This window comes from Amorphotheca resinae (assembly GCF_003019875.1).
Source record: "Amorphotheca resinae ATCC 22711 unplaced genomic scaffold M430scaffold_3, whole genome shotgun sequence".
Lineage (NCBI taxonomy): Eukaryota > Fungi > Ascomycota > Leotiomycetes > Helotiales > Amorphothecaceae > Amorphotheca > Amorphotheca resinae.
Genome location: NW_020194473.1, coordinates 1,657,778 through 1,680,527, shown reverse-complemented (window position 1 = coordinate 1,680,527; position 22,750 = coordinate 1,657,778). Strand labels below are relative to the sequence as shown.

The window sequence follows — 22,750 nt, the reverse complement described above, 5'->3', positions numbered from 1 at the left end:
TCCTACTCCGTATATCCTCTCCCCCTTGCATCTCTCTAGACGCGGTTACGCATTGGAAAGTCACACAGCAGGTGGGTTATCTACGAGGTGCAAAAGCCCGAGGGCAACGAATGCCGGAAAAACAATAGGGTCCTCCTCTTCCATGGGGTCAAACTTCGGCCAACCAACACAATTCCGGTCGGTCTGGTCACGCAAACCCCTAACACGTTGCGTCGTGTAGACCACGGAAACCGGATATGCCAGTGGGCATTTGTATACCATCCCATCATCCACCAGAGATTATGACTGCGTAGCGTTGAACATTCGAAGTGCCATGCTTATCGATAGTTGGTCGAGCGGACGGAATGGATCATGTGTAGGCGTCGGGGTCGAAGCATGCATGTCCTTCCTATCCCCGCCGACGACTGAGATTCCCCAATACCGTAATATCATGGAAGCAGTTCTCCGACTGCAGTGCATCTAGACGATAGGGAGGGTAAAGAGCTGCTTCAGGTCACTGAATAATATCTTCCTCCAAATGCCAGCTAGGTGGGCTGCGTGCTGGTACTGTAACCAAACAAGGAGCTATGTTAAATGGCCTTCAATCCAAGTTGTTCGTATGATTCAACTCAGGTTATATCGTGTGAAGAGTAAATCCCCTGGGAAAGACACCTAATTCCACCAAAGTCATCTCAATAGCTGAGATATCCTCGGTGGTTGAGCCGCAATCGCGAAACACTGACTGCACCGCTCCACGTCACCACAGAAGCCGGACGATCTGTAGAATGCCGACCAATATTGAATTACCTCGACAACGCTGGCATTCAGGTCGCCGTATGGGTTGGATTGCCTGCTCATGTAAGATGGAAGTACCGCGCTCGATGAGGGCGCAAGCGATCTGCCTGGTAATGGGCGAAAGACGTTTCAAAGTATCAAGCATGTCAACATGTATGGCATATTCATACCTGTCGGTCGATACATCTGCGGAGCAGAAGGGGATAGTCTCCTCGCCACAGGGTATCCGAAGCCTCAGACAAAGCCGATGAATACGGCTCTGCCAATCCAGTCCAATCCACCTCGTGGGAGTTCCCTCGTCAACCGAAGGACCTGTATCTTGGAAGACATACGATGCTCAATGTGATAATCAATCAAACTGTCAGAGGGAAGGGGGAACCCATGTGATACTTGGCAAGGCAACACAGTAAGGGTTGGCGATAGAAGGAAACCAGCCGTCTTGTTGGCTCGCCGTCCATCTTGGGAGGCCTCGGATGTTGCGCTTTGGCACGTAGATGCCATCTGCGATACCTCCTCCAATTCTGTATTCTGTATCCCATGTTCGTATTCAAAAGCATGCCGGCTGCAGGTGTCAAAGCCATATCATGCCCCGGGAGGATGTTGTCGTGAGTTGGGGTAGGTCCCATTGCCGTGGTGGTCCTGCGTCAACCATGCCCCCTCGAAACTATGCCGACGTAAGAGTATCCAAAAGACGCCATGATTCTGGTGATGAGCTCTATTATCCTGCTGTCCATGTTTTTGTGGCCTTCTTTGACCTCTCGACCCTTTGACTTGGCGCTGTGACGAGATGATTCTTCGCTCTGACCAGAGTTCGTTGTGCAGACATGGCGTGCTGACATTTACCCATCGCGACATGACATAATCATGACATAATCCTAGGTCACGTGCCGTGCGGCGAGAGCAATGGGCCAAACCGGGTTGAAGGTGTTGATGCTTTTGAGAGAGAATTTATATAGCACTTTCCAATAGCCATTTCTATTATAGCACTGATCTGCTATACCAAAGCTGGTGTATTATTCTTCTCTGAACCGAGATGGTTGGTGAACACTAAAGCAAATCATGCACTCTTTGGATGCTAGAGCCAGCCACAACCCAAAGCTTACTCTGAGAGGGAAACATGAGGAGAGTGGCAGTTTCATTCAGCAATGGGTTGAATCCCGTATAATACATGTGCATCTCTTATTGAGATCAATAGGTACCTCCTGAGAGCTTAGGAGCCCCCATCAATCTCGAACTCACGCTCCGAAGAAAGGCAACGATCCGTCTCAGTAACTGGCCTCAGCAAAAGCACAACCCACCATTTACTCCCAACCAACAATTTGCGACATTGTACCTAGGAGGACCCCGGTGCTTGAAGGACGCTGTACCTCAATCATCCATGATCACGTCTCCATTACCGGTCTCCTCACTTCTCTCTTGCTTCTCCTCACCTCCCTCCTGCTTTCCCCCTTCCTGCTCACTGAGCCTATTCATGACCTTCTGCAGGAGTCTTCTCATGACCACCTTATCCATTCTCTCATCTTCTTCAACCTCCTGATCACTGCTGGAATCCTGGTCCTCATCCTCCGACATATACATCTCCTCTTCCGTAACCTCAATATCGAGTCCTGTCATCGGATCGACGTATCCCCAGAGAAACATTCCCATGATATGGTCCTTCAGACCCAGACCCCGTCTCACAGATTCTCTTATCACCAATTCATCCGGACGAAGTAAATGTACTCTTCCCTTCCCCCAGCCCTCCAAATGTCCAGTCCCGATATCCTGCGGCGGAATCCCAAACATCGGGAGCCCCCTAAGCTGGGGTACAACGCGGTAAGCATATCGAACTGCCATCTTGATGATATCAACTGGATCACGACATATCTCCCGCTTGAGTAGCTTACATAAAGTCGTGAGACTTCTCTGCCCCAGCATTAATTTCCTCAGTGCATCGTCTCCAGGCCCGTCGATCGGATCATTGAAACGCATATCCAGCTTGACAAAGAACATCTGCATGTTGTAGAGATCCTTGCCAGTGAAGAATGGGCTGTGGAGCAGCTGGACCCGCTGAGCACTGGTTGAAACGTCCATTAGCAACCACATCTTCTTCAGAGACAGGCCCATGCCACTTGGCATGCGGTGTCCCTCTCGCGCCATCATAGCAAGTATGTCGCGAATTGTCTTCTCTCGATGGACCACCATCTTCAGCCAGCGTGGGCTGGGGACCATACGGACTTCCCAAGGTCTCATAGGGTGTGGGCGACCAGCTGGATCAAGGACACAAAGATCGGCATAAAACTTAAAAGGGAAGATTCGAGCTGACTCTGGAGCGTGGTACGCAGCAGATGTCAACATAGTGTGCGAGAAGAAACCCTTAATTGTCTCGTTGAACGTTAAGGACATGGAGAAGAGGAGAACAAGGTCCTTGGGCCTGAGGTACTTGGCGATTTCCATAATGATCTCCGGATAGTCGCCAAGGTTGGCAAAGAAGTCAGCAGTGTACGGGACTCGTTCCTGTTCGCCGCTCTCAGGTATCTCGTCGTCATCTTGGTCTTTCGGATCCGTCTGCAGATATTCAAGATCGAGTTTGATACCAAAAACTGCGAGCTCTTCCTCTGACATCTTTGCCCGGGCTTTTTCGAGGGCATCCAATGTCTTCTCGTTCTCTTCCAGAGTCTTGACATCAATGTTCATCTTTTTAGCGAACTCTTCTTTTGACATCCCATTTCGTGCCTTCTCTGCATCCTCAGCTGTTGGTCCATCATCGTAGTTCTTCTTATTAGCTTCTATACCAGCCTTAAGCATTTCCTCGTCTTCTTCTTTGGTCTTCTGAGCCTTAGCTCTTCGGGCCTTTTCTTCTTCGTCAATCTCCTCGTTGGCATCTCCAGGGAGGACGGGTCTATCATGAATAACTCCACCGTCGACCAGCTTGTCTGGGACTTCTTTAGAAGGATCGGCATCGAAATTGTCTGAAAGTCCATAGTCCACTAATCCCTCAACTTTTGGCTTTCGTTGTCCGTAGCGAGCTAGTTGGGGAGCAAGAACAGAGGGGGTAGGCTGGCTACTGCTCTCTCCGACTCCATAGCCTGCCTGTGTAGGAGTCGATTGTTGTTGATCTTGGATAACATCGCGTCTTCCTCCGCTGGCTCCGGCGGTGGAGTTGGCATTCATAGTATTCTCAGTTGCTGTATCATCATTGGCTGATCGTGGTAGAGGGCGACGATTTGCTGTCCCGTGACTGCGTTGTCTGTTAGGTCCTTCACGACCAACTGTTCCACTACTGCTGGCTTCACGTGGCTGGCTTGTAGTGGGCTGGTTCATCGAAGGGTGGTTCGTCGAAGGGTGGTTCATCGATGGATGGTTCATAGAAGGCTGGCTTATCGAAGGCTGATTCACCGAGGAGCCGCTGTTGGCATCGGGTCCATATATGCTCATATACGATGAAGACGCCTGGCTAGAAGAGGAGCTGTCATCCGGACTAGCTGATCTATATCTCTGGCGTCCACGCGACTGGTTGGACGAAAAGGCATTCAAACCTCTAGACGAAGTTTCTCTGCCCCTGGGCGCAGACCACTGGTTAGAAGAGGAGGAGTTGTGCATACTGCCCTGTCTCTCTGTGTTGACTGTTGGTGGTTGGTTCTGCGAAGAGGCATTCAAACCGCCTGATCTCTCGCTGTTGACTTCACGTGGAGGAGGGCTTGGTGAAAGACCTAACGAGGAGAAGCTGTCCCGCCGAGCGCGTGGTCCCCGATCGCCGAATCCACGCGAATGATATACTGGGAAACTGGCAATCGTATCGTTGACTTGACGAGGGCGGGCTGTTGAGAAATCTGGGAATTGAGAAATCGATTGATCAGGTCTCGGAGCCCTAATTGTAGGTAGTCGATCTGCTGAGAGGTCAGGAGTCGTACTATCTGGCCCTTCACCACTAAGTTGACGTGGCTGATCTGACGACAAAGGTGAGAATCTGGCAGTGGCACTGTTAGGTCTGCCACCTCTAATTGCAATCGGCTGGCCTTCTGCGAAACCAGCATTCGTACTGTCACTGCGGGCTCCACGCGTCTGGCTTGACGAAGAGCTGGTCTCTAGACCACTCGATCTCCCACTGTTGACTTCACGGGGCTGGGCGTCCGAAAAACTAAGCCCCAGACCGCCAGCAGACAGTGCTTGGTCACTGATGATCGATCTCTGGTTTGAGGAGAAGCTGACATGTAACGCATCCTGGGACAGTCTGTCATTAGGAGACGGCTGGCCATCTTCGCCAGTTGATTCGTCGCCCAGGAAGATATTCATGGTTGTGGCTTTCGCGTACTAGAAGGACGAAGAGGTAGATGAGAGACGAAGAGAGGAAATGAGAGAAATGAGAGATGAAACGAAATATTGGACGAAGTCAAATAGAGTAGCGTCAAGGGGATGGGTGGGTGTTGTAGAGAGTAAGACGAAGAGGGTCGCGAGATAGCGAGTCCTTGTGTTGTTCAAAAACAAGGAGAAACGAAAACAAGAGTAGCGAGCGGCGAAAATCAGAGATAGGTAGTGAATATTTCAACTACAAAGATGAAGGTTTGTATAAAGGGGGGCGTCGTAAACGAGAGCCTTGTTTGTTTACTAGGACAACGCCAACAACAGAACAATATATAACGTACCTTAAAATCAATCATCAGGAGTTGAAAATAGGCTGGACTGTTAACTTCCTATCTTATAGATCTATTGTACAGAAAAACAGCCCCTTCTAAACCCGTGCTTTTCCCCCGGGTCCCATTTCTGATTTTTGGTATCATTAACAATGATATGAACCTAGAAGTACCATCATCGTGTCTGATCTGTAAGTCATAAAATGTTTCCAGAAGAGCCAACCAGGATTCGGAGTATTGTCTAGAGTGTCTGATGGGAGAAGGGTCACGTCTGCTGCACCTGCACAGCACCCCCTCGACCCCGTGCAAGAGCTCTCCCTCTAGGAGCGCCACGCCCGCGGCCTCCGCGCCCACCTCTGACATTAAGAGTTGCCGGCGGCGGCACGGCATTGAAAGCTTGAGGAGTAGATGAAGAGCCACCACGACCTCCTCGGAACCCATCAGCTTGGGGACCACCTCTGCCACCTCGACCACCATTCACGTGGCTTTGTTCTCGGATCGCGAGATTGCTGTGCATGGCCGGCGCAGCGTTATCACTTCCAAATCCAAGGCCGCCTCTTCCCCCTCGTCCTCGCGGCGTCCCATTGCCCCGGAAGCTGTTCTGGCCTGCTACGACACCGCGGAAAGAGCCACGCAAGGGAGGAGGAGTAGCGGCTTCTCGTAATTGCCCTCTACCACCTGGGCCGAGGGGTGTGCCGTAGGCTCCACGTCCGTTGACCGTTAATGGCGTTGAGACAGGAGCCGGGCGTTTCTCAGATGCTGCTTTGGAGCCGGCGATGACCTGCTTGTTCGTCAAATTCAAGACGCTCGCAATGGGAACAGTCGAGCCTCTGAACGGTGTACACCTGTCGCCCAAAGTCGTACCGCTCATAAATGTGACATCGAAAACGACATCCAAGAGAGTAGTTCGAGGGGTGCGGCTGATACCAACAACCGTGCCTCGTGTAGCGATAGGGACACGACCGGAGTCTTGCACATAGACGACGCGATCACCAAGTTGGAAGCGTTGATTACCAAGTCTGTGCTCAGCATCTGATGGCTTCATAAGGGCGTTCCTGGGAACTCCTTTCAATTTCTTGAATTCGGGAGCGGGACCAGTAGCCAATGCATTATCCGCCGCCTTCTCGATAGCCATTACAATATCCGAATCGAGTTGGTCTGCATCTAATGGAACCCTCTCGAAGTTCTTGGCCTCAATAGACTTCAGCCATGCTGCAATCTCCTTGATCTTTGCGCTGGCTATCTCTTTCGGATAGAAATCAGTTTCATCGTACTCGTTCCCTTGAGGTTTGCGCTGAATGCCGGCGATGAACTCTGGGAACTTGGTCATGTATGTGCTAAGTAGTTCGATGGCTTTGTTGCTGAATTCCCACCCTTTGTCGGAACGACGTGAGTAGCCTAGAACTTTGAGTTTTTTCGATTCAAATTTGAGATTCAGTCCCAAGTTGAGCCGAGGCAGTCCCATAGCTGAGACGGAGAAAGAAGAAGTGATCTTGCTAAGGACCAATGGGTGGAGGCCCAGCATCTTCGCCACAGCAAACGAGGGAGTGTATTGGGAGGTGCTGTGAGACGTCTGGACAATGTCCCGACCAAACTCGGCTTCCTTTCCCTTAATAGTGGACAACCAAATCTCTGCACGGTTTTCCTTATGGCCGACGACCTCCAGAGGTCTTCCATAGTTAAATTCTCCAAGGAAGAAAGCGCGACACCCAGGAGGGAATTCTTCCTCGATAGGTACAGCAGCCTTCTCCAAGAACCGTTGGTCCTCACTGATTACTTGATCGACAATGACTTGAGAAGCAAAGTCATGTTCCATTCCAGGAATGACTGCATACTCCTTGATGGTGGCACCATCGTCGGTCTTCCTCAGTCCCTTCAACAGTTCGACATGTGTGATCGATTCGACCCCGCCAATAATGATACCGAGACGCTTACTGTAGTTGTGCTCAATGCTCTCGGCCTTCAATTCCGAGACGCTTACTGTAGTTGTGCTCAATGCTCTCGGCCTTCTTGCGCCAGGCATCAATCTCTCGCGGTCCGTGGGGTTTTGGAATGACGTGGGATGTTCCTTCCACAGGTGGGAAATAATCAAAGAGCTCATCTGAGACCTTCACCACCTTTCCTTCCTGCAGAAAAGGATATCCAACGAAGACTCGCTGACCTAACTTCGTAGTCGCGGTTTTGACGTTGGTTCGAGACTCGGTATCTTCTAGAGTGACAACCATACTCTCATTCCGGCTGTCCTGCTGGAAGACATTGACACCGTGAAAGCCGAGTGCTGCATTGTAGGGGAGAGTAGCCAAGCTTGGAAAGCCAGCAAGGGCTGATGCGCCAAGCTTGACTCCCTCCATGAGTCCAACATGGTAATCTAATCCTTCGATAGTCGGCAGATCGAAGATATTTTCGACACAGTGACAATGGGGGATATCGGGGAAGATACCCACAAGTGATGAGGGGTACGTAAAGTCAAGGTCTGGATCGTAAACAAATTTCAACGTCACCCCAAACTCATTCCGAGCCTTTTCAGCATCTGTCAGAAGTTTGTTCCTTGGAGCCATAGCGGCCAACAGGCGGCGTTCATCAATGAATGGGATCTTGACCACGGCTTCCCATTCCATCTTTTTGCCGTTCATATCGAGCTCAAAATCTCGCGGATAGAAGTCGATAATAGGAGAGTTCGGATTGGTCATGAGGTCATGGTAAATAGCTGGCACAATCTTCTTGCTTCGGTCAGGTAGCACACCCATAAGTTGTTCATATGGATGGAATGGCTGCCCAAGCTTGAAGTTGAGGTCCGCCTTAAGTCCTTTGATGACATCTAGATACTCTCGGTCAGTCTCAAACATGAAGCGAAAGGATTCAGGTAAACAAACCAGAGATCATAGGTGAATAATGGTACTGGTAGTACCATGGCCATGAAACAACCCCCCTATAATAGTAATACAATACCCATTGCAAGCCCTGTACGTAGTTTTCGCAAAGCTTGGTGAGTTCCGCATCGTTATCGAGGCCCCATTCGAATTTCCCCTTGTAATATTTGTCCTTCCACTCCCGGAATTTTACCTCATACTGGCGGTCCATTTCTGCCTTCGCCTGTTCTTTCGAAACATCCAGGACTTCAGCGTTATCATACTGCTTGACAACTCGGAGGATTGCAAGTTGCGATTCTTCGTCTTCATCTTCCTCTTCGTCCTCGCCATCACCCTTCAGTTTAGCAGGGACCGTAAGCTGCATGTGCCGCACACCATCATCGTCCTCTATGGTGCGCCATTCTAAGTGCAGGCTATCCGCTAGGTCCTGGACGAACTTCCGATCTGCAGCAGGTAGAGAAGAAGGGAGATCAAGTGGCTCGGCCGGCCTCTGATTGACAAACTTCTTCACCTGCTTCCATACTTCTCGCTGAGGAGTGGTCATGACAAGCTTGCCCTTCACCTTTCCCTTCGACATGATGTCCTCCTTCCCCATTTGCTTTCCCTTAAACCAACTCTGGTCCGCACTTTCTGTCTCAAAGAAACGATATTCAACATGAGAGAGTTCATCCAATAATACAGCCAATCGTTTCAGGTTGATAACGCCACCCTCATTGATATACCCGCCGCACTTTGGTAGAATGGTCTTGTAGACCTTGAACATCAATGCTAATGCTCCCTCGTTTATATGCAGATTTGGAAGATTTGGAAGAAAATCGTTTCCAACAAAAAATGCCATAAGAATGAAATCGTCAATGACTCGTTCCAGGTCGAATGGAAAATCCAATGCGCCTGGCTCTTTTAGTTCCTGAAACTCCAGCTCCAAATATTCTCGTACAATGCATAGGTGCATGAGATAGAAGTTCTGATGCTCTAGCTCTTTCGATTTTGTCTTGCTCTGTCTCCCGAATGTGACCTCCTCTCGGAGTAGACAGAAATGCGGGTCGTGGCTCAGAAGCCCCAGCATGATCAGATCGGCATCGAGACCGTAGAGACAATGCCGGACATTGGGATCATAATCAGGTTGCGCTTTCGCCAATCGAATGTATTCCATGATCTTGTGTTCTCCTTCTCCGGGAACTTCGTGGCCCGACAGCACGATCTCGCAGCCTTGCCAATCTTTGTCCTCCGAGACCTTCTTGTTGATGAAATATTTTAACTGTAAGGTCAACTTGTGCATAAACTCCGTGCCTAAATTTCTCAGCCGTGCTCATCTCCCCTTCACAATCAGCCTACCTGGGGTGATAGAATTACTATCGAATGCCTCTTCCTTTGGCAATTCCTTGCCCTCGCGAATCGCCTTTTCTCTGGCGACTTCGACGTCAAGCGCAGTTCGGAATCTTCGAGCTCGCTGCTGGTTCATCTTGGCTCTCGGCGCAACACCATCAATAGCCATGAAGAATAGCTGTTTGGGCTTGATCTTTCCGAAAAGATGTTCAATGTAATTAAATATTGAAATAAACATCTGCTCCTCCGTCATGCGAAACGTTGTATCGTCGGAGTCCTTATGTGTGCAGTTGTGGATGATGCCATTCATGTCTAGGTACAGACAGTCGAACTCCGGTATCCTATTCTCAGCGATCAACTGTGAGATCGCTGGATACCTCTCGCTCATCCATCTGAAGAACTTTGGAACACCCATGTTGCAATAAGGCGCAGAGAGCGTGTAGGGAAGAGTGGTTCTATGTGGCGATGGTGGTACTCGAAATCGTGGTATGGGAAGGGCGCGCGGCTACTATATGTACCGCAAAACGCTCGTCGCAAAAGAAAGAGAGTAGAGGTATTCCAATCGCCTCGTGTCTCTCGTGCAAAGGAATGACCTGCTTCTTCCTCAACTCGCCGCCGTCGTGGTCAATTTGTGTGGTTGTTCGAAGGTTCGAAGCCAGCGAGGCGTGAGGCAAGGCAGATGTGCTGAACCCGCTAGCGGCCGCCTCCCGCTATTACATAAGACAGCCGAGCAGCACTCTACGCGACTCGCTTTCGGCGCGTCTTTGAGGAGGATGGCTTTTCTTGAACACCACGAACACCACTTCGATCAACCGTCCCTTCTCACACCCCAATTCCTTGGGTTAGTTGGGGAAATCCATCAGCTTATTTGCCAACGTGACTATCCTCTGTTACCAACATGGCGCCGGACTCTACAGACGTCGACATGGACGGTGAGTGCTTTCGTAGCTCCTGAATAGTACAGTGGAGAGTTCCGCGGGGCGCAAGCTGCACTGGCTATTTCTTTAAGGAAACGGGAGGGCGCAGAGGCTGATAAGCTTACAGTGAACCGTCCAGACACCGAAGATGAGGATACGGAGCAGAAGATCGTCAATGAAGGTACATACATTTGCATTTATCTCGGCAAACAGGCCAGGTCTAAGCTAATCCTCCAATGTCAGAATACAAGACGTGGAAGAAGAACAGCCCCTTCCTCTACGATATGATCCTGAGGTGAGCAGACTAATCATCAAGGAGCGTAAAGTCCAGCTAACAAGGCAAAGTACTGCGCTCGAATGGCCTACGTTGACAACCCAATGGTTTCCTGATCGCAAAGAGTGCGTTGATCCAGAACATACAAATTCTACGAGAGCATAGCTGATCCGCAATCCAGACCTCCTGGAAAGAATTACACCATTCACCGGCTCCTTATTGGCACCCACACTGCGAACGGTGCACAGAACTACCTGCAAATCGCCAACGTCGAGATTCCAAAGACCGTCACCCCTAACCCCCGCGATTATGATGAAGAGCGCGGAGAAATTGGTGGCTACGGAAACTCGTCATCTGGCGATCAGGTTGCGATCAAGATGAACATCGAACAGAAGATAGATCATCCCGGGGAGGTCAACAAGGCGAGATACCAGCCGCAAAATCCTAACATCATAGCCACAATGTGCGTTGATGGACGAGTACTGGTCTTCGATCGCACAAAGCATAGTAGCGTTCCAAAAGGTGTTGTGTCTCCACAAGCTGAACTTATAGGTCACAAGAAGGAGGGTTTTGGTTTGGGGTGGAGTCCACATGAAGCTGGAAAGCTTGCGACTGGCAGCGAAGACAAGACTGTTCGCTTATGGTAAGTTAGAAACCCCTTTTCCTCTACAATTGGCTCATTTTTCCAGGGACCTCAAAACGATCCAGACGAACAACAATCACGTCAAGGCTTCACGCGTATATACCCACCACACCTCTATCGTCAATGACGTTCAATACCACCCATTGCATAAATCCTTGATTGGAACCGTCTCCGATGATCTGACTCTCCAGATCCTGGATGTCAGACAGCCAGAGAACAACAAATCGGCAGTTCAAGGCCACGGCCACACTGATGCTATCAATGCGATAGCCTTCAATCCCGCCTCTGAATTTGTCTTGGCAACAGCATCAGCCGACAAGACCATTGGTCTCTGGGATCTGAGGAACCTGACCGACAGGCTTCACACCCTCGAAGGCCACCAAGACGCAGTTACATCGCTGGCCTGGCACCCCTTCGAAGAGGCCATTCTCGGTAGTGGTAGCTACGATCGCAGAGTGATCTTCTGGGACCTGAGCCGAGTCGGAGAGGAGCAACTCCCAGACGATCAAGAGGATGGTCCTCCCGAGCTGTAAGTCAACTCGTAAATATCCATCATATAGTACTCTCAACAAGCTGACACTAAACAGGCTCTTCATGCACGGCGGCCACACCAACCACCTCGCCGATTTCAGCTGGAACCAGACCGAACCCTGGGTCGTCTGCAGCGCCGCCGAAGACAACCTGATCCAGATCTGGAAAGTCGCCGAGTCCATCGTAGGCAAAGACACAGACGACATCCCCATGGATGAGCTTGAGCGATAAGCCTCTCGCGCCCTCAGCCAAGCTACTAGGTTTTTGCTTTTGCCAACCAGACAGATACTTGTAATACCCGCGGAGGGGCAGAAAACGAGAGAGAAAGATGAAGAAGCAAGGATGGGAGGAAGGGATGGGAATCCTTGTGTGTATGTGGCCAGCTATAAAACGGAGTTTACGTGCATCCATGCGTTGAGGTTCCGGCGTTTTTTTTAAGGCAAGAAGAAATGAAATGGGGAATCTGATGGCTCGCTGAATGTGGGCTATCTATCTATCTCACCTGCTTGTGCAATCAAGTGTTTTTTTAACATGGTATCATCCCGTCACTCTTAGTGCTATTACCGTGAGGATCTGATTGTGAATTGTATGATGTACTTAATGTCTGGATCACTAAAGAAAGGTAAGATAGGTAGGTAGGTTGGTTCGCGGCAACCTGTTGTGTTCCTGCCTTGGAGGGCGCACATCCTCGAAATACTAGAGCCTCCATCTTCAAGTCACGTATGATCACAATTAAAGAGCACATGGTCGTCGTGATCTCAGAATTTAACACTATATATTCGTGAGCTACGTGCGCAACCCACTGCCATCTATCTACTGCAATTGCCATTCTTGCCTGCCTGCCTTCCCTCCCTCAAGCAATCCAAGCTCCCCCAACACCTCATTGCCTCATCACGTCAAGCTATCCGCCAAAGAAAGGAAGAGGGGGCAAAAACAGGGGTTTAAAAAAAGGAGAAGAACGGAAATTGGGAAAAGATGAGAAATAGAAAAACAAGGAGAATCAACTACACGAAAGAAGAAAGAAGACAAATGAAGCATGATCCACCCATCCCAGCCCGGCTTTTCGACCCCCACCCCATCACCAACCAACCAAACACCTCCACTCCCGCTCCGCAAACCAGCCTCCAGACGTCCATCCAGAACCCCGATCCATACGTATGCCCCTTTTTGGAATTATCGGCCCATCGCTCAAGGAAGATCACATGAATGAGAATGAGAATTATGACACAAGGAAAAATAAGAGAAAATTTTCAAAATACAAAGGACGGAAAGGAACTGAGTATCGGCTGCACGCAAAAGGCGCCTGGTCCCAGTCCTTCTGTCCATAGATCGCCCGTCAGATGCCATGCCACGCTTTTGATTCTCGAGTCACAACGGTGCGGACCACGCATGACTGAAGAAGAGACGGAAGGTATGTGCGAGAATAAATTGGATCCAGGATAAAGACGTCGAAATCGAAGCCCAGACGCAGAACCAGCACACTTGCAGACAACAAGAACAAGGCCATGTGGAAATCGAATAGGAGCCGTCCTCCTTCCTGTATTCACTCCCTCGCTATGCACCAAGCCAAGCCAAGCAATGATCGATCACTTTCCGTTGCCCGTGGTATAGCCTGAACCATCCGCATTAAAAGAACTCCGCCCTCCATACAGTGTCCAAATTTTGTCGTCGTGATCAGCAATTTCTTTTCCCCTTTCCTCCAATTTTTTGTCTGTATACCGCCCACACAACCTGCCACCTAGCATATCCCAAATCAATGTGCAGATCGCCTTTTAGTCCGCTGTAACAAGTCCACCAGGCTCCTACAAACAAATGCAATCTACCTTTCATTCAAACCCCAGAGCCGTCCTGAAAAATAGCGAAGCATGTGAAGAAGAGTCGAGACGCATGCATAGACTATAAAAGGGGAATGGGCACCAAATAGCGGATTAAACGCTTAGGCGGGAGACTTGCTGGGGGCATTGAGCTGCGCTGATCCACCGTTCTGGCGAGCGTCTCCGCTGCTCATTGACAAGTTCCCAATGCCGGAAGAGAGGAATGCGAAGGGATCACTCTCTCCTTGGTTGGAATAAAAGTTGTTTGATGGGCCGGCTGAAGCTGGGCCGTTGCTGGCCGATTGGAATGCGACTTCTGCAGCACGGCTATCAAAAGGACCGGCTGAGTGCGCACCGCTAGATGGGCCGAAGTGGGTGTTCAAGGTCCCGGGGTAGGGCCCGGTCGAAGCGCCGAGACCAGACGGGAGAGCGTAGGTGCTTGGAGGCCCTCCAAAGTGTTGTCCACCATAGCCACCAGAGGACCCGAAAGCTCCAGCAGCAGAAGCAAAGGGTCCTGGGCCAGGAGTACCAGCCATCGACCCTGGGCCGACGCCGTAGCTTGAAGGGGCATCCATTGGAGAAGGATAACCAGAATCAGCCACAACAGCTGCACCAGCTCGACTCGCGCCACAACGAAGACAGCTGACATTCTTGGCAAAGTTGTGGTATCCGCAGCCTTCTGAGCCGCACTTCCAGTCACCGGCACGGAACGGAACAACACCACCACTTCCGCCCATCCTTCCGCCACCGTGGCTACCAAGACCACCGTGATGGCCCATGTGTTGTGGTGGAGGCATCATTGCTGGCGGACCGTATCCGTATGCTCCACCGTATCCACCCATCGCATCTCCACCGGGGCCGGCACTCATAGCGGGGAATGAACAACGGAAGCAGGCAGTTCGTCGCTGGAAGTTAGAAAAGCCACATGAAGGGCAAGTCCAGTCTCCGGGACGAGGTCGGTTCTTACTAGGCGGAAAGGGGGTTAGTATCTCCGCAGCGCGGTCAAGAACGCGGCTGGACGATGGGGAGACCTCAATGGCCTTCTCATTAAGGGCACGTCCGTTCATGCACAAACTCTCAGCGGCCTGGTGTGGTGTTAGACAATGACCTCGAAAACGAAAGAATTTGATAAGGTTATGGTGGGATAGTTGGAGAAGCTTATCATAGAGAAGGAGAATATATTCGTGGGGCGCTGACACCACGATTACATAGGAATTGCAATTCCGGCAATAGAAATAGAGTTGGGTGAGAGATGATGGGCTGACCTCTTCATGCGACGAGAAAACGGCAAAGCCGGAGCCAGTAGGCTTATGCTGATCTGGGGTACGGAGGGTCCAAAAGGCAATAGGGCGTCCGCCGAACTGGGTGAACCAGCTCTCAAGTTCAGATTGGGTAGTGTCATGAGGAAGACCTGCCATGTGGAGCACCTTGCTACGTTCAGACAAGAAAGCTCGAACATCAGCACGAGCGTCCATAGGTCTCGTAAGCACATCAGGGTGTTCAGAAGGAGGCTGGGACTTGCGGATCAAGCCTCTTAGAACTCTCGCAAGTGTAACGGCTTCCTCCATGGCGCGACGAGGAGAAGCCGGTGCCAGAGCTTGCAGGTGGAATGGCAAGTTGTGCTTGATCGGGGCACTCGCCTGAACAGGCTCAACCTCGAGCGCTGCACAGATGTTTGACAACATTGAGGGGCCGAAAGGCAGGGATTCCGGGTGGTGTTGTTGCCAGCGTTGGTATTCGGTTCGAAGGTCAAAGGTTCGAGAGTGTTGGAGATAGGGAGGCAAGACCACAGCCTTGTCACGAGCCTCGCGGGGAAGCTGGACACGAAGATCCCAGGAATCGAGAGTGACGAAGGAGAAGTCAAGATTTTGAGAGGTCAGATGCTCGGATGCAAAGGCGTCGAACCGGTTGATAGCATCGCGGAAGGTTCCTGCATTCCGAACATGCTCCCAGGTGAGAGTGGTCAAGCTCGCTGTAGCAGAACAATATCAGCAGATGTCCCCGGCCAATGCTAAAGGGGCGTATGGGAAGGAGCTTGTAAGCTTGTATGATATTGGGGGATATTGTGCCGTTCGAGTACTCACTGCACAGAGGTGTAATGGGGGTGTTGATCGGCTTGACGAGGACACTTTCACGGTGAAGCTGGGGGTGGCAGGTTAGCAGCAGGCTCTAGAGAGGGGAAGCTGGCACAGATAGGAGAGCTCACCTCATCGCAGGTCTTTGCATCGAGCAGGATCCATCCGAGCTCTATCACCTCTGCGGAGTCCTTGGTAACGTAGACCCCGTGCTCGTCACAGGTAGTGGCGACGTGTATAACCACATATCGATCAAGGTTGCTCTGTGGGCTCTGGCCGGTAGAAGACATCTTGCAGGAAGATGCGAGTGTAACGCGCGGTCTATTGAGGTTGAGGTGAGGGTGTCGTGGAGGATGCCGAGAGCTCCCAGATCGGAAGAGGAGGGGAGAGGCAACGAATGAGAAGGAGGGAATGGCAGAACACAGTTGAGAAGAACTGGCTCTGATGAATGAAGCAATTCAAAACCCTCCTTCGCGGTCGTCGTGACGGGAACGGTTGAAGAAAAAGGAGAGACGGTGGAGCAAAGACAGGTTGGAAGCAATTTGGGATCTCCTGTCAAGGATGAGAAAAGTTTAGCGCGTTCGGGTACTTTTAAGTGCTTAATAGTAAATAAGGGTATAAGTTTATAAACGGAGGAAACGCGCATTTAATCAGGGACGGCAAACCAGGCACATTTACGTATTTACAGTATATATCGAGCGAGTATTGCTGGTCCGGGAATTCCTCTGGCAACGCGGACGTCTGTTCTCCTGCGTCGAGGAGTTATACAAAACAGGACAGGACACAGCCATCATTATGTTGTCAACCAGTCGTCAGCAACTACGGAATAGCAGTGTCTCTAGCACACGGTAGGGGTCCACTCTATGCCTTCGCCTTCGCCCACTAGGATCTACGGAGCAGGTGAAGAAGATGGGATCTTGTCCGAGCGGAATATTATCAACAGCGACAGAAGAGAGCCATTGGAAGCAATTGGAAGCCACCTCTCGAGCCTCAACCGGTACGGCCAACGAGGAGCTACAGAGCGGAACAAACAACTTGCTTATTATGACTTGCTCTGTAAGAACCTCCTCCTATCTTGTTCGCTGCTGTTTCTTAATACTTTTCGTCCTAGCAGCTTACGTACAAGCTGCCTCTTACCCACAAATAGCTTTGAACCCATCCACGAGCTCGCGCCGCGATTGATCGTTCACGACTCTTGGAAGATAGTCCACTGCGATTCCCCTGTCTGCTGCCGCGCTGTCGTAACTACTTGTCCGTCTGTCCCAGCAATAATATGTGCGCGAGGCGTGAGAGCCACGAGTTCTGCCCGTCGACGCCCCGTCCCACACATTCCGAATCCCCTTTTCTGGTGCTCATCTTCTTTGTGTCTGGGATCCCGCAGACATGGCACCTTTCCGACTCTTTATCAACAACCACATCTAACCGGTACGGCTCCATGCGCAGGCGTAACCGACAGCAAGGCCGTGGCTGAATCAAGTTGACAACCCTCTGTCATACGCTGCCCCTTTTTACCACTTTTGTGCTGTGTACCACGCTCCCCGTTGCATATAAAGACCGTCTCCTGGGGCTGATTATCCTGAAGAACCAACTGTTCTCCTCTTCTCCTGAAGATGCCAGGTACCTATATAGATATGAGGCGGCTGCTAGGGGTTTATCCGCCACCTCCTTTCCTACAACAGGCTGCATCATGACATGACGATGATGACGGAGGCAGGGCTCTCAACCTTGCCGATTCGTACTGCGCTTTAAACCATATCCGCTGTGTTTCAGAGGCTGGACTGGGCAACGATCAACGCCCTCTCACCCTGTTACCGAGCCCACTCAGAGGGGGCGCAAGTATTCTTCCGACATCACCAGTTTCCACGAGTCTCCTTTGAGGAGGTCGGCAATCCAATTTCCTTGGCGCGGAATCCATCAGCCATTGTGCGGCAACACGCGTCTGCGTGTTTGCAAAACGCCGCTTAATATGAAAATATAAAATATGGTAGATATCCATACACCCGTGTCCGGATTCAGGAGACTGCAATCGAACGTTGGCAGGATTGCGGATTGACGCGCTAGCCGCGCAACTGTGTATCCATTCCTGTAACAAAAGGCCCAGTATTGTAATTATTACTATAATTACATTATAATCACAAGTGTGAATAGCTATCTTCTTCCCTCGTCGCCGTTCGCTTGAAGCAAATTCCCGGTATCAATTCAACCGCTCGCTGAAGCACGGCAAGGTCCTGCGGCTGTGGCGAAGAGGTATATACCAAAAGCCAAACACCATCCCCGAGCTAGAAATCTTACTGTATGAGAAACACTTTTCCAGTGCGCCTAGTTCAATTACAGTCCTAGGTACTGATACAAGTGCACTCAATCAAGACTGCTGTCACGTGCGAGATCTCATTTGATTTCACGTGATATTTGCCCCTGACAAAACTACCTACCTAGGTAGGTAGGCCTTCTTCGGCATTCTTACCTTACCTAGGTATGCAACAAGTATAGTTATAGAGGATGGGATATTCTACCTCCCCATTCCCTCATAGTACCCTTTACAGCTTTGACGCGCTAGCATCATCCAGCTCAGCGAGCAAAACCCCATCTCCGACATCATCCCCCTCCTCGCCCTTAAACACCCAGATAACCTTACCCCCACGAGATGCTCTAATCTCCAACTCCATCTTCATCTGTCTTACAACAGCTACCACATCGCCTGTCCGCACCTCGTCTCCCTCTTCTACTAACACCTCTATCAGCTTCCCCGCAAAAGGGATAATAACATGATTCCGATTCGCCGGATCGCCGCGTCGGTGCGTCGCCGCGCTAGAGATGGACCCGAAGGAGGCAGTCGTCGACGCGAGCGTCAGCAGATAAGAAGTTGGGGATGTAGCAGGCGTGGTATATGTAATCTGCGCAGTGAGAGAAGTTGGGAAATCGTTGCGCAGGACCCGAGTCACTTGCAGATGACTAGGTATCGACTCCCCAATTGCGGAACTTTGCGTGGTTTCAGGAGTTAGGGATATAGCCCACGCGTCGCCTTTCCGGAAAAGAACGTTTGAAGAAGCTGCGATGCTGTTTGGGGGAGGAGAAGGAGGACCTAGGCTTTGAGAGTTGCGGGTTAGGGCACTGGTGATCTGTTTTCCGGATTCGAGAAGGTGAGGCAGTTGGGTCTCTAGCCATTGCGTATCGCAGACTTGGTTTGCAAATGCATCGCTGGCTATGATGCCTCGGAGAACATCCAGGTTGGTTTTGATACCGTCGATGTATGTATCAGCTAATGCTCGCTTTGCCTTCCTCACTACGTCTTCCCAATTCGGAGCGGTGATTATAATTTTGGCGATTAGGCTGTCGAAGTCCGTTCCGATGACTGCGGCTTGCGATGGGAGAAGGTGGGTATCTACTCGGATGCCGTTCCCAGCTGGAAAACGAAAGGAGTTTATTTTACCAACGCTCAATGACCAATCGTTTGAGACGTCTTCAGCAGTGACTCGGAGCTGGAGAGAGTGTATTGGTGGAGGGTTTTCAGGATCTTCGGGCAAATTCGAAATTGAGAGAGAGGAGAAAGGGCGTCCTTGGGCTAGGAGGAGTTGCATTTTGACGAGGTCGATTCCCATAGCCACGGACTCGGTAATAGTGTGCTCTACTTGAAGACGGGGATTTACTTCGAGGAAGTAGAATTCTGGCGGTGATGGCCGGACTAGGAACTCGAAGGTTCCCAAGGAAGAGTAGTTGACCTATTTCACTCAACACTCCGCCTGAAGCATATTAAGGGGGGGTCGTAGGTACCTTTCTTGCCATTCTCAAGGCTGCATTGATCACATCTGCAACAAGCTTCCGAGCTGGTATTGAACTTGGAGCAAATTCAACAACCTTTTGAAACCGTCTTTGGATACTACATTCTCTCTCCCAAAGATGCCTCACGTTTCCCCTCCCATCGCCAATAATCTGAACTTCAACATGTCTGTAGCCATCTACAGCCGCCTTCTCTGCGAATGCCTTCCCACTCGGACTCTCCTGTAAAGCTCTCCTCGCCAAGGAAGCCAGCTCCTCTTCCTTTCTTACAATCCTGATACCGCGACCTCCGCCCCCATCGACAGCCTTAATAACGATCGGATACCCAATTGAGGATGCGAATGCTTTCAGGTCCGCAACTTCGCTGGTTGGATTTGGTAGTGCGGGTAAGACAGGGACGTGGCATTCTTCAGCCAGTAATCTTGCTTGCAATTTGTCCCCCGTCCTCGCCAGCGTCTCAGGTCCAGGACCGATAACCAAAGCCCCAGCTTCTTCCCACATCCGTCGAGCGAATTCAGGTGATTCAGAAAGAAACCCATAACCAGGATGAACAGCATCAATGTGGTGTTTCTGGACGAGTAGTACAAGCTCTGAGATGTCCAGATAGGAAGCTGGGGATCTCACTTCGATTGCGTGGGTCGCGTTGAGGGTATGAGATTTGTCGTCGGTGGTGTATATGGAATAGGTTTCTATCTCTAGCTCTCTAGCTGTGGATATTATTCTTGTTGCAATTTCTCCTCTGTGGATGGGTTAGTAGGATTCTATATATGATATTGGTAGTAGAGCACCTGTTGGCAACAAGAAGCCGCCTTATCGGCCGTGGTGATGGATACGTCATAATGAAGGCGAGAGTGCACCGATGAAAAGTATATCTATAAAACACAGGTCTTTACATCAATATAGATTGCAGAGATATCTAACTCCATAGAAACAATAGTGATTGAAGAACATGAATCACGGCGTCAGTCGAATCGAGGAGCCGACCCCGCGCCCCACCTCCCCCGGGCCAAAGAAAACGTGGGGTAACTGGTAGATACCGAGGCATCTTCAACGTCACCTCAAGTTATTACCATTCGTTTGACCTCTTTTCAAAATGCGTTGAATATTTAGAATTACGCAATTGCCTTGAATCTCCTCTCGTCTGGCTACATAGTTCATAATGTCTGACGACAATGACACGAAATCTCCCTCCCCTCTCATCAATCCCTCCCAACGACTCTCTCAGCTAGCTGGACATGTAGCTGCGCCCAAGAAACGGCGCGCAGCCAAAACCAAAGACGAGCCTCCAGCAGACTATTCCGACATCCTGAGCCAGCTCGACACCCTCCGAACCATCGCCAACACGCCCGATGCTAAGAACAGAGGCTACGTGCGACAAAAACAAGCCGGCAAGCTCTGGGTGCGAGAACGAGTCCTGCAGCTTCTAGACGAAGGGAGTTTCTACGAGGTTGGATCTGTCTCCGGGACCGTAAAATGGAGGAAACTGTCTGGCACGAAAGAAGAACCTATTTCCTATGTCCCGTCCAATAATGTACAGGGTTTTGGCATGTTGCGGGGGCGCAAGGTCGTCTTTACCGCGGATGATTTCTCGATTCGAGCGGGTCATGCGGATGGGGCGTTGATGGAGAAGACTATCTATATGGAGAAACTGGCGATTGCGCTCAAGTTACCGATTGTGAAGCTCGTGGACGGTAGCTCAGGAGGGGGCAGCGTCACTACGATAAAGACGGCGGGGTATTCTTATATCCCTCCTATGCCATCGTTTGAGTTTCTGGTTCAGCAGTTGAATATGGGGATCCCGAATTTGGGGGCAGTCCTTGGACCTGCCATTGGGCTGGGTGCTGCAAGGGTGGTTGCTTGCCACTTCTCGGTCATGGCTGCGGATGTGGGGTCCTTGTTCAATGCGGGGCCTAAAGTGGTTGCTGGTTAGTTGCCGATCTGATCTCTCAAGCAATCAATTACTGAGTTATTGTCAATAGGTGCAACATTTGAGGAAGGTCTAAGTCTTACAGACCTGGGTGGGCCAAGTATGCATTGCACGAATGGTACTATCGATAATCTGGCCGCCAATGAGCAAGAGTGCTTCGAGCAATTACGCACAGTTCTAAGTTATCTTCCAAACTGGGGAGGTTCTTTACCTCCCGTCAGAACATCCGAGGATCCAGCCGATCGACGGTGTGAAGAGCTTCGAACAATCATACCCAGAAGAAAGGCACGAATGTATGATCCTAGGAAGATCATTACAACAGTGGTCGATATTGGTAGCTGGTTTGAGATCGGAGCGCTTTGGGGGACGACAGCCATCGTTGGTCTGGCAAGACTAGCTGGTCGACCTATTGGCATAGTATCATTAAACTGCGAGGTCAACGCCGGGGCGTTGGATGCTGCTGGAAGTCAAAAGATCACCCGGCACCTAAAATTCTGTGATATCTTTAACATTCCCCTGGTTCAATTTGTCGACATACCAGGCTATGCCGTTGGAACGGTCGCCGAACGAACAGCAACGATGAGACACGGCGTTGCTCTAGCCACTGCCTATTTTTCTACTACAATGCCTGTATTTAGCGTGGTCACTCGGAGGGTATACGGCGTAGCAGGGGGCATCATGCTGGATTGTCGAAATCCCCGTATGAGGGTTGCTTGGCCTAGTGGAGAATGGGGAAGCTTGCCCCTGGACGGCGGAATTGAAGTTGGTCATGCCGCGGAGCTCAGGGCTTTAGAGCCCGATAAACGAGCAGAGCGGTATAAAGAACTGGAAGAGGAGTACACGAGACTTATGAATCCTGTGCGGACTGCAAACGCATTCGGCATCGAAGAAATCATTGACCCGGCTGTTACCAGAAAAGTTGTTGCTGAGTGGGTCAAGCATGTGTAAGTTTCCCTCAATGGTTGGAATATCTCTCCTAGACTCTACTGATTTGTTCGCAGATATGAGGAACTTCTCCCAGCAAGGTTGCTCGACCGGGCCAGCGGGAAGATCCACCCAATGTTTTATTGAACTTGACGTTTACAGTTCTGCATTGGACCAGTATAGAGCTATAGGGTATTACGAACCTGCCTCGAGGATTATGACGTGTTGATTTCGAACCCCTGGCTGAACTCAAGGGCGAGACTCGCTAGCGAATAGGGGCTGAAA

General features: G+C 50.6%; 6 protein-coding genes across 6 annotated transcripts; 2 read left to right on the top strand and 4 right to left on the bottom strand.

Moving 5' to 3' along the window:
- Positions 1–997: 997 nt before the first annotated feature.
- On the bottom strand, positions 998–1,562 carry M430DRAFT_33795 (hypothetical protein). The gene has a single exon (XM_024866432.1). The coding sequence runs from the start codon at positions 1,398–1,400 to the stop codon at positions 1,128–1,130; it is 273 nt and encodes a 90-aa protein (XP_024723299.1). The 5' UTR covers positions 1,401–1,562; the 3' UTR covers positions 998–1,127.
- Positions 1,563–2,142: 580 nt separating this feature from the next.
- M430DRAFT_40444 (hypothetical protein) lies at positions 2,143–5,049 on the bottom strand (the record flags this gene model as incomplete). The annotated part of the gene is made up of 1 exon (XM_024867394.1): positions 2,143–5,049. One exon carries the CDS (start codon positions 5,047–5,049, stop codon positions 2,143–2,145), a length of 2,907 nt encoding a protein of 968 aa, XP_024723298.1.
- A 5,302-nt stretch (positions 5,050–10,351) lies between these two features.
- On the top strand, positions 10,352–12,384 carry M430DRAFT_136005 (hypothetical protein). The gene is made up of 7 exons (XM_024862435.1): positions 10,352–10,515; positions 10,628–10,681; positions 10,744–10,795; positions 10,846–10,899; positions 10,956–11,417; positions 11,464–11,946; positions 12,005–12,384. Exons 1-7 carry the CDS (start codon positions 10,482–10,484, stop codon positions 12,177–12,179), a joined length of 1,314 nt encoding a protein of 437 aa, XP_024723297.1. The 5' UTR covers positions 10,352–10,481; the 3' UTR covers positions 12,180–12,384.
- Positions 12,385–13,884: 1,500 nt separating this feature from the next.
- M430DRAFT_48838 (hypothetical protein) lies at positions 13,885–16,127 on the bottom strand (the record flags this gene model as incomplete). Its single annotated transcript, XM_024868020.1, has 4 exons — positions 13,885–14,847; positions 15,028–15,734; positions 15,847–15,904; positions 15,969–16,127. 4 exons carry the CDS (start codon positions 16,125–16,127, stop codon positions 13,885–13,887), a joined length of 1,887 nt encoding a protein of 628 aa, XP_024723296.1.
- Positions 16,128–18,217: 2,090 nt separating this feature from the next.
- On the bottom strand, positions 18,218–20,469 carry M430DRAFT_135999 (hypothetical protein). The gene is made up of 3 exons (XM_024862434.1): positions 20,403–20,469; positions 19,609–20,353; positions 18,218–19,556 (listed from the first exon to the last, which is right to left on the bottom strand). Exons 1-3 carry the CDS (start codon positions 20,450–20,452, stop codon positions 18,375–18,377), a joined length of 1,977 nt encoding a protein of 658 aa, XP_024723295.1. The 5' UTR covers positions 20,453–20,469; the 3' UTR covers positions 18,218–18,374.
- A 304-nt stretch (positions 20,470–20,773) lies between these two features.
- Positions 20,774–22,612, top strand: M430DRAFT_97424 (hypothetical protein; the record flags this gene model as incomplete). Its single annotated transcript, XM_024870036.1, has 3 exons — positions 20,774–21,539; positions 21,594–22,485; positions 22,543–22,612. 3 exons carry the CDS (start codon positions 20,774–20,776, stop codon positions 22,610–22,612), a joined length of 1,728 nt encoding a protein of 575 aa, XP_024723294.1.
- Between the last annotated feature and the right edge of the window lie 138 nt (positions 22,613–22,750).